This window comes from Megascapheus bottae, chromosome 2, assembly GCF_031878675.1.
Source record: "Megascapheus bottae isolate mThoBot1 chromosome 2, mThoBot2.hap1, whole genome shotgun sequence".
Classification (NCBI taxonomy): Eukaryota; Metazoa; Chordata; class Mammalia; order Rodentia; family Geomyidae; genus Megascapheus; species Megascapheus bottae.
The window spans coordinates 1,114,675-1,125,337 of NC_143510.1; the positions used below are offsets into that span (position 1 = coordinate 1,114,675).

The 10,663-nt window shown below is 46.2% G+C and overlaps 1 protein-coding gene across 1 annotated transcript; it reads left to right on the forward strand.

Annotated features, from left to right (window-relative positions):
* Nucleotides 1-4,341: 4,341 nt before the first annotated feature.
* On the forward strand, nucleotides 4,342-10,345 carry Mansc4 (MANSC domain containing 4). Its single transcript, XM_090354251.1, has 3 exons — nucleotides 4,342-4,582; nucleotides 7,135-7,269; nucleotides 9,050-10,345. Exons 1-3 carry the CDS (start codon nucleotides 4,342-4,344, stop codon nucleotides 9,724-9,726), a joined length of 1,053 nt encoding a protein of 350 aa, XP_090210377.1. The 3' UTR covers nucleotides 9,727-10,345.
* Nucleotides 10,346-10,663: the final 318 nt, after the last annotated feature.

Sequence of the window (10,663 nt, forward strand, 5' to 3'; positions counted from 1 at the left end):
TTTTTTTTTTAAATAAGCTTCATTTTTCTTTTTGGATGAGAAGACATTAAATGAAACCTTCCTTATGAAATGCGTTTCCCCTATTGCAAAGTCAAAGGGCATTGTGTCATGCTCATTGCTCTGTTATTTTAGGAAGAATTTTAAAATCAGAGAAGAAAAGGTCACAATCGTAAAACAAAATATTTTCAACACATTGCTTTGTATATTGTACCCACAGACTGATTTGTTGACTTCAAAATCCTTTGTTCAGCAGGCACTGTGGCTCATGCCTGTAATCCTAGTTACTCAGCAGGCTGAGATCTGAGGATCTCAGCACGGGCACAAAAAAGTCCGTTAGACTATTATCCCCAATTAATCAGTAGAAAACTGGAAATGGCACTGTGCCTCAAGAGCTGAAGAGCTCAGGGAAAGCACCCAGGCCCAGAGTTCAAGCCCCACGATGGACACACACACACACACATACACACACACACACATAAATCCTTTGTACAACTACTTAAGGATAACTAAAAATAATATTAGCCAGGCACTGGTGGCTCACACCTATAATCCTGATTACTCAGGAGACTGAGATCTGAGGATTCTGCTTCAAAGCCATCCAGGGCAGAAAAGTCTGTGAGATACTTATCTCCAATTAACCAACAGAAAACCAAAAGTGACACTGGGGCTCAAGTGGTAGAGTGCTAGCCTTGAGCAAAAGAGCTCAGCGACAGGACTCTGCCATGACAGACAAACAAATTAATGATAATATAGATTGGGGCTGGTAACTTATACCTGTCATCTTAGTTACTCAGGAGGCTGCAATCTGAGGATCACAATTCAAAGCAAGTGGGAGCAGGAACGACCATAAGATTTCTATCTACAATTAACCAACAACAAGCTGGACGTGGAAGTGGGCTCAAGTGGTTGGAGTGCCAACTGAGCAAAACCAAGTAAAACCAAGAGGCCCTGAGTTCAAGTCCCAGGAAAGGCACACACACAAAGAATAATAATATCAAGATACATTGTACTCATAACTTGATATGTTGAATAGAAACCCCTTGTGAGACTAAAGATAATTTTTAAAATTATATTATAAAATAAAGATGTACTCATAAATTGACTAAAAAGATATCTATCTATCTATCTATCTATATACATCTCTCTATATATTTTTTGCCAGTCCTGGGCTTGAACTCAGGGCCTGGGTGCTGTTCTTGGATACTTTTTGCTCAAGGCTAGCTAACACTCTGCCACTTGATCTATAGCACCACTTCTGGCTTTTTCTATGTACATGGTACTGAGGAATCAAACCCAGGTCTTCATGCATGCTAGGCAAGTACCCAGGCTCTGAGTTCCAGTTCTAGGACTGGGAGGGAAAAGAAAGAAAGAGAGAGAGAAAAAGAGAAAAAAATAAATACCACGAGAATCAAGGAATAGGCAGTCGGCTAGAGGACCTGGCCAGTAGACCCAGTGTCAGAGCTGTTGGCCATGAATCGGTTGATGTGTGCAACCGTACAGGACGCAGTGGGTCAGCCAGGATGAACAGACTCTCAGTCCCTCCTCCACCTCTTCAGAATCTTCTACCCATGGATGCTTTTGTTTCCCAGCTGCCACAGGTATGCTTCAGACTGGTATTTTCTGGCCTTTTGAAACAGACCAAAACCAAAATCCTGTTCAATGAAAGATGTGCAAGTAATAATAGAGGGTGAGCTCGGGCTAGCCTGGAAACCTGGTCTCCTAGCCTGACAATTCTGGGCCGTGATCCTAGCTTTCCCCCAACCCCCACCCCTTTGACATAACAATAACATCAATGAAGACTAAGGACATCAAAAAAGATCTAATCATCTAAACACCTTACACAGTAAGTTTTCTGTGAACCTGAAAATGCAAAATCACATCACAGCCATTATAAATTCCTTTCTTTAGAAAAGACATAAATAATATGCATAGGCTTCAAGAAAATACTGCTCTATGAAATAAGATAAGCTGAATCAATCTGTATCCTATTATAGAGTGATCATGGATCTATGATTCACTTCAGGAACTTTATATCACTGGTGTACGTAAGACTAAAATAACACAACACACTGTGGCTCAGGCCTATAGTCCAACCACCTCAGGAGGCTGAGGTCGTGGTTCCAAGACAATCTTGGCAGAAAAGTCTGGGAGACTTTTATTTCCAGTTAACCAGGTTCTTGCTGGTTAATTGCTGGTTAAATTGCCTTGTGCAGAAAAACAAAAGCACTGTACCGAGGCCCTGACTTCAAGCTCCACTACTGGCATGAAAACAAATAAAATAATCCCGCTCCCCACACCACAGACCACAAGTCTTGATCCACATTCCCCACACTTTTATCTATTTAGTAGATAAGTGTTTGTTTGCTTGTTCTTTGCCAGTCCTGGGGACTGGAATCAGAGCCTGAGCATTGTCCTTGGGCTTTCCTCTAGGCTAGAGCTCCGCTACTTGAGCCACAGAACTACTTCCAGCTTTTCCATGTATGTGGTACTGAGGAATTGAACCGTGGGCCTGGGTCTGTCCCTAAGCTCTTCAGCTCAAGGCTACTGTCTTACTCCCTACAGCCACAAAGCCACTTTCAGTTTTCTGGTGGTTAACAGGAGATAAGCATCTCATAGGCTTGTTAGTGCCGGGGCTGGTTTTGAACCTCAATTCTCAGATCTCAGCCTCCTGAGTAGCTAGGTGTGAGCCACTGAGCCTGGCTTAGATAAGTGTTTTTTAAGGCAATACTGCATTACAACAGAACAGTCATTCTGGGTAATTGCTAGTATTTGTAAGAAAGGCTATATGCTACTTTATTTTATGCTGATACTGGAGCTTGAACTCAGCTTGGTCACTCTCTCTTAGCTTTTCCACTCAAGGCTGAAACTCTACCACTTAAGTCACAGCTTTTTGGTAGTTAACTGGTGATGAGAATCTCACAGAATTTTCCGCCTGGACTGGCTTTGAACTGCCCTCCTTGTATCTCAACCTCTTGGGTAGCTAGGATTACAGGAAAGAGCACTAGCAGACAGCTCTAGTACTGGAGAAGGCAAGCTTTTGCTTTGGAGCTTGTAGCTTTATCCTTATGACACAATGACTTTCATTTAAGAATCATTTGGCAGACAAAGGTTAAACAATGATGGATCATTCCAGCTTCTCTGCATGGACTGTGAGAATTTCTAGGAATTACAGATCACACAAAAGAAACAGCTATTTTATGTGCCTGAAAGATGGGAAGGAAGCCAGGTGCTGGTGGCTCACACCTGTAATCCCAGCTACACAGGAGGCTGAGATGTGAGAATTGAATTTCAAAGCCAGTCTGGCCAGGAAAGTCTGTAAGACCCCTATTTCCTTTCAACTACCAAAAAAAGCCAAAAGTGGCACTGTGGCTTAAGTGATAGAGCACTAGCCTTGAGCAATAGAAGCTCAGGGACAGTGCCCAGGCTTTGAGTTCAAGCCACAGGACCAGTAACCCATCTCCCTCCCCCAAATGTAACCAGAATCTATAATCCATCAATGATTTGGTGACCTCTATAAAATTAAAACTTCAAGTTTTCTTTCATTTTTACTTTCATTTCAAGTTGTTTCAAGGTAAAAATAACAAAAATGTAACTACAGGGGCTGGAGTGTGGTCACAGTAGAGTGCTTGCCTGGCATGCAGGAAGGTCTGGATTCGATTCCTCAGTACCATATACATAGAAAAAGCTGGAAGTGGTGCTGAGGCTCAAGTGGTAGAGCTCTAGCCTTGAGAGAGCTCAGGGAGAGTGCTTAGGCCCTGAGTTCGAGCCCCAGGACTGGCCACAAAAAAAAAAAAAAAAAAAAAAGAAGGGAAAAAAGAAAAAGAAAAGAAAAGGCTGGTAGTGGTGCTGTGGTTTAAGTGGCACACAGAGCCTTGAGCACCGACAGGCTCAGGGCCAAGGCTCAGGCCCTGAGCTCAAGCCCAGGACTGGCAAAAAGAAAAGAAAAACGTAACTGAAGCGTGTGAACTAGTTTCCTGGTGAACCCGAACCCCAGACCTCGGGGGCCAGGGAAATACAGAGCTGGTCTTTTTCTAAAGCAGTGCAGATCCTTTCCACCGATACAGAGGCGCACAGAGCGGGTCCTGTTCTGGGGAAGCCGATCCTCCCCCCGCGGACTCTGCTGGGGCGCGGGGCTCCTCGCAGAGGCCTGGCTAGGGTTTCCTGTCTCCAGGGCTTCACTAGGAGGCGTCTGTGCCTTTGACGGCGGTGACAGTGTGGCCACTGGAGCCACTCGGCCAAGCAGCCGCCGCGGGCCCTCCTCCAGGTGGCTCGAGAGCCCCGCCGGCCGCCGCAGCTGGCGATCTGCAGGCCGCGGGGATCCGAGCCCCGGGTGGCGGCGCCATGCGGGCGGCCTGGGCGGGCGCCGCGCTGCTGCTGCTGCTGCTGCTCCGCGGGGGCCCCGCCGCGCGCGCGCCCGCGCTCTGCTCGCCCGCCGTCGTCTTCCGAGGCTGCTGGATCCGCCGCTTCCCCGGCCTCCACCTGGACCTGGACGAGTCTCAGGCGCGGGGCGCCCAGGTCTTGAAGTATTACTCGGAGAGCACCGGCCGGCGGTGTGGCCGGAGCTGCTGCCTCCGGAAGGACGGTGAGCTGGGGCCGCGCTGGGCCAGTGTCAGGACGCGCTGGGGTGGGATGCGGGACGGAGGGAGGGAGGGAGGGGGGAGGGAAAGTCAGGGAGACCGCGAGGAGAGGGAGAGAGGGAGAGGGAAGAACTGAGAGAAGTGCGGACAGAAGGGGAGAGGAGAGGGGGAGACAGACAGACAGACAGACAGACAGACAGACAGACAGACGGACAGACAGACAGACGGACAGACAGACGGACAGAGGGGAGGGCACACTCGGCCTTTCCAGGATGGCCACGGCAAGCTCTGCTTACAAACACATGTCTCAGAATGTTAAAGGATCTGGAAGGCTAGAGACAATCTCCCTTCCTCCTTTTTCTCCTTCCTCCCTCCCTTCCTTCCTTCCTTCCCTCCCTTCCTTCCTTCCTTCCCTCCCTCCCTTCCTTCCTTCCTTCCCTCCCTCCTTCCCTCCCTCCCTCCCTCCTTCCTTCCCTCCCTCCCTCCCTCCTTCCTTCCTTCCCTCCCTCCCTCCCTCCCTTCCTTCCCTCCCTCCCTCCCTTCCTTCCTTCCCTCCCTCCTTCCTTCCTTCCCTCCCTCCTTCCTTCCTTCCTTCCCACCCCCCTCTTAGCTTGTGCCAGTACTAGGGCTTAAACTCAGGGCCCTATATGCTCACTAGGTTTTTTTGCCAGTCCTGGGCTTGAGCTCAGGGCCTGAGCACTGTCCTTGGACTTTCTCAAGGCTAGAGCTCTACCACTTGAGCCTCAGCACCACTTCCAGCTTTTCTCTATGTATGTGGCACTGAGGAATCAAACCCGGGTCTTCGTGCATGCTAGGCAAGCACTCTACCACTAGGCCAAACTCCTGGCCCCTCACTTGGCTTTTTCTACCACTTGAGCCACACGTCCACTTCTAGCTTTTTGCTGATTCCTTCCTTGGCTGGCTACTCATCTCCCAAGTAGCCAGGATTACAGGTGGGAGCTCCAGGGTGTGTCTAGACAAATAGTTTAAACATGTCTCATCTCAACATGGGACTGATTAAGAGCTTGTCCTTATCAATGGAGGTACAGAATGTGCATGATGAACTTAAAAGTATTTTGAACTTTGTTTTAAAATTTATTGTTATTTTTTACCATGCTTGCTCAATACTATAAAAAAATAAGTTGAGCTTACTATACAAAACTCCATATATATATATATATATATATATATGTAAACCCCAGAATTTTTTTTTGCCAGTGTCAGAGCCTGAAATCAGGGCCTGAGCACTCTCTTGGGCTTTCTCAAGACTAGAGCTCTGCCACTTGAGACAAAGCACCATTTCCGCCTTTTTCTATGCATGTGGTACCGAGCAATTGAACCCAGGTCTTCCTGCATGATAGGGAAGCACTCTACCACTAGGCCAAACTCCCAGAGCATCCCCAGAAATTTTTGTAGTTAGTTCAAGTTTTCATGAACACTACAAAATAATGATTCAAGGTATCCTTTGTGGAAAGAAATGTATGAAAGATTAGAGAAAGTCAGATGTTTTCTTTCAAAAAGTGTTTTTTTTCTTTTTTCTTTTTTTTAATCAAAGCCGGGCACTGGTGGCTCACTTCAACAATCCTAGCTTCTCAGGGGGCTAGATTGGAAAATGGAGGTTCACAGCCAGGCTTAGTAGAAAAGTCTGAGTCTCTTATCTCAAATTAACCAGCAAAAAACCAGGAAGTGGTTCAAGTGGTAGGTAAAAATGCCAGCCTTGGATGAAAAAGCCAAGCAAGAGCAAGTCCTGGGTTCAAGCTCTAGTCCTCAAAATACAATACATACAAAAAAAATGTAGGGGGCTGAGCATGTGGCCTAGTGGTAGGGTGCTTGCCTAGCACAAAGCCATAGGTTCAATTCCTTGGTACCACATACACAGAAAAAGCCAGAAGTGGTGCTGTAGCTCAAGTGGCAGAGTGCTAGTCTTGAGCTGAAGAGTTCAGGGCAGCAACCAGGCCCAGAGTTCAAGCCCCACAACCAACCAAAAAACTATGAGAACTAGAGGTATGGCCTAAGTGTAGAGCAACTGCTAGCAAGCACAAGGCTCTGGCTTTTTTTTTTTTTTTTTTTTCCCCCCAGCCCCAGGGCCTGAACTCAGGGCGTGAGCACTGTCCTTGGGCTTCCTCAAGGCTAGAGCTCTACCAGTTGAGCCATAGAATCACTTCCGGCTTTCTTTCTACATATGTGATACCAAGGAATCAAACCCAGGTCTTTGTGCATGCTAGGCAAGCATTCTATCATTAAGCCAAACTCCCAAGCCAAGGCTATGACTTCTAACCATAGTACTGCCAGAGGAAAACAAAAGAAAAACAACAGTGCAGAGGGTTCAGTCCCAGGTCTAAATGGAGTTTTATAATGTAGTGTTAACGTAGTCTTCCGTGAGGTAGTTACACATTGCTCATCACGCTAGTAGTGGGGTAATCCCAGTACCTGGGAGTTTGAGCCAAGAGGAGAGTGAGGCCAATCTGGGCTATATAGCCAGAACCTCAAATGTGTAAAAACTGGTAGAATCCCAGACCACCTATAGATGTAACTCTGCCTGTTTTGTTTTTTACAGTGTCCTGTAATTTGGCAGTCTTCTTCTATAACCCAATTCATGACAATGTCAATTGTCTCCACGTCCACTGCCCTACGCTAGAGAGCTGCATATTAGAACCTGGAACCAGCGCCATCTTGTACAATATAACAGATGGTAATGGCTCAATAGTGTGTGTGTGTGTGTGTGTGTGTGTGTGTGTGTGTGTGTGCGCATATGCGCACTGGTTCTGAGACTTGAACTTAGGGCTTGGGCACTGTCCCTGAGCTGTTTTTGCTCAAAACTAGGTTTGAGCTACAGTTCCACTTCTGGTGATTTAGAGATTAGAGTCTCTTAGACTTTCCTCCCTTGGCTGGCTTTGAACTGTGATTGTCAGATCTCAGCCTCTTGAGTAGCTAGGATTACAGGTGTTAGCCACCAATGCCTGGCTTATATTTCAAGATTTTTTTTTTTTGGCCAGTCCTGGGCTTGAGCTCAGGGCCTGAGCACTGTCGTTGGATTTTCTCAAGGCTAGAGCTCTACCACTTGAGCCTCAGCACCACTTCCGGCTTTTTTCTATGTACGTGGTACCGAGGAATCGAACCCGGTTCTTCATGCATGCTAGGCAAGCACTTGAACCACTAGGCCAAACTCTCGGCCTCAGTATTTCAAGGTACTGATGATACTCTGGTAGAGGCAGATAGGCCTGGAAAGTGACTGTCAATCATTATGCTGCTACCAATCCCTAAGTCATTCTTTCACATTCTGTGTGAAAAAAATGGAAAGAAAATTCCTTTTGGGTTGGCAAATTCAGCTACAAGTTCATTCCAGATGCAAAATCCTATAAGAACTTAAGTATTTTGTTTCATGAGCCCTCAACAAAATCTAAAGTTGGTACTTGAATTGAATGAGCATATAACTAGAAAAATAGTTATAAAGCCAGGTGCTGGCCTTTCACAGAAATCCTCAGATCTGAGTAGCTAGGATTCCAGGTGTGAGCTCGCAGTGTCCCCAGCTTGTTTTGTTCAGAAGCACTTGCACATGGAACACCTTCTGCTGGTGGAGTCAAATGTGCGCCCAGAACAAAGTCTCCTGGTGAGTTCTGCTACGTGGAACACAGCCACGGATCTGGGCACACCCCTCAGAAGTTCAGAGTGGCACACTGTCAACTTAGTCCAAATTCTCCAAATGATGCCTTAAAGCTATTTGGTATTAAAAATTGGAAGGAGTCAAGCACTGGTGGCTCACACCTATAATCCTAGCTGCTCAGGAGGCCGAGATATGAGGATCACATTTTAAAACCAGCCTAGGTAGGAAAGTTTCTGAGCCTTTCTGTTGTAACCTACCATGTGCCCCTCAACCCACTGCAACAGAGTAGGACTGTGGAACTGAGGTTTGGGGTACACCTGTAGCCTTCGGCCAGCTTCAAATTCCAGGTTCCATTCACCAAGGTTTTAACTGGTCTTGTATAGGAAAGCATGTGCTGAAAGTAAGGTCTATACTTCAACATGTGACAGTATCTTGTGTACAAGTGGCAAATGACTTTGTCTTGGGAACTAGAGCCAGACAGTAAACTGCTTACAATGTGCATAAACCCTAGTCTGCCCCCAGGCCCCCATGCGGTCTAGTTTGGAGTTACCTACACTCAAGATAGAAATCTGAATTCCTGTAAAGCCTGGACTGATTGACCTTCTCAGGAAATTCTCAGTGTTCTGAGATTATGTCGGGAAAAAGCCTTTCAAACTCCCAACCCATTTTTTTTTGCAGGGGTGGGGGAGGAGTTGAGTGTTGTAGCTTGGATTTTCTGTGGCTCAAGTGGTAGAGTGATAGTCTTGAGTAAAAGAAGCTCAGGGATAGCGTCCAGGCCCTGAGTTCAAGCCCCAGGATGGGCACATGAATGCATACATACACAAAACCCTTCAAAAGTCAAATGAGTGGTATTTTATTTATCTTTCAGGTAAAGATCCAGACCTGCTGGTTTTTGGGCAGTCACCTGCCACCTATCTAAACACCCGTTCTTCATCTGATGGAAGGGACAGACTAAGGATCTTAAAAACCACGAATTTACATCACCAACTAACTACCAGAATGGGCTATTTGCTGCCATTAATAGAATATCCATCCGCAGCCACACAGCAAGGTTGGCTTGCAAACACAGAGGATACTGGTAGTCCCCAGAAACTCATCACGGATTCTGGGGCCAAATTCAGTTCTCTGAAGGAGTCCCTCACCCCTGTGGTAAATATGCTGTCATTAGCAAGTTCGGACTCTGTGAGCAACTCAGATAACAAGACCATCTCTCCTTTCTTTGTGCCCAGACATACAAAGCTTTCCCATATGCCTGTCCCGTCAAGATCCAACATCAGCAAACAAGCACTGAACAGAACAAAGGGTTCTAATGGAGGGAACCACACACCTGAGAATGAAGCACAGACCCGGGGGCACCCTCAGGTGACTCACAAACCCTGGCTGGCTCTCCTGGCCTGGTGTGCCTTGCTCTTCTTTCTTTGCTTTTGTGTAGTCAGCCTGGTCTCAGGTTACTGTGGCAAGCGACAGGGTCAGTATAAACCAGAACAGAGGAAGTCGGGATCTAGGCTGATCAAAAAGTACTATCCCTTGGAAGAGAAATCTTAAAACAGGAGCAAGGTTAAATAGTTTCAAAGGTATCATTTTCTGCCTTCTATGAGATGTGGATTGGAAGTAGAGGCGTGGCTCAAGTGGTAGAACACCAGCCTTGAGTAGCAAAAGCCAAGTGAGAGCACGAGGTCCTGTCTGGGGTTCAGGTCCCTGTACTGACACCAAATAATACATATATTTTTAAAAAAGAGGTGGAATTTGGATTCAGAATAGGACTTAGAATGCCTCCCTACCACTCTAGAAGGCCTCTGCTTGGTGAACATAACCATCTTCTTGATATCCTTCGTCTCAGCTTTCCAAAGTCTAGTCCCAGAAGCTATCGACTACTATTAAGGATGGTTCTTCCTGGATACTATACTAGGGCCTGTAATCTTGGCTACTCACAAGGCTGAGATCTGAGGATCATGATTTGAAGCCAGTCCAGAGAGGAAAGTCCATGAGGGCCAAGTAGGTATGGGGTCTGGGGTCTCCAGTTCAAGCCACAGCAAAAAAAAAAAGTTCTAAGTACTTTAGAGGCATTAGCTAATTGATACTTACAACTCTGCAATTTCGATATACTGTTATTAACTATTACTATAATAAAATTATACAATTATTAACAATTAGTAGTGTTTTTGACAGATGGGGAAATAGAGAGAGACCTTGACTCAAGTCATACAGAAAGTAAATAATGCCAGGATGAATTACAAAGCAATCCAGTTTAAGCCGGGCACGGTGCATTGTCACAGTTAAAGATCCAGAAACACGTTTGCTGATTTTTGTGTTTAGTTGATTAAATCCTTCTCAACCCAATCCATCATCAGAAGTCTTCTAAGGCTGGGGTGCCTGTCCAGGACCATGGCACTAGGTACAACCTCAGCTACTGTAGCCCTGTGGAGATCAAGCCATGAACTCCTGTGCAGGACACAGTATTCCATTAACCAAACCACACGCG

What these genes read in the sequence shown, in the direction of transcription:
- Mansc4 (XM_090354251.1), top strand. Translation starts at nt 4,342, where the DNA reads ATGCGGGCGGCCTGGGCGGGCGCCGCGCTGCTGCTGCTGCTGCTGCTC. An exon ending in CTGCTGCCTCCGGAAGGACG is followed by an intron (nt 4,583 to 7,134) that starts GTGAGCTGGGGC and finishes TGTTTTTTACAG; the next exon opens with TGTCCTGTAATTTGGCAGTC. An exon ending in CTTGTACAATATAACAGATG is followed by an intron (nt 7,270 to 9,049) that starts GTAATGGCTCAA and finishes TTTATCTTTCAG; the next exon opens with GTAAAGATCCAGACCTGCTG.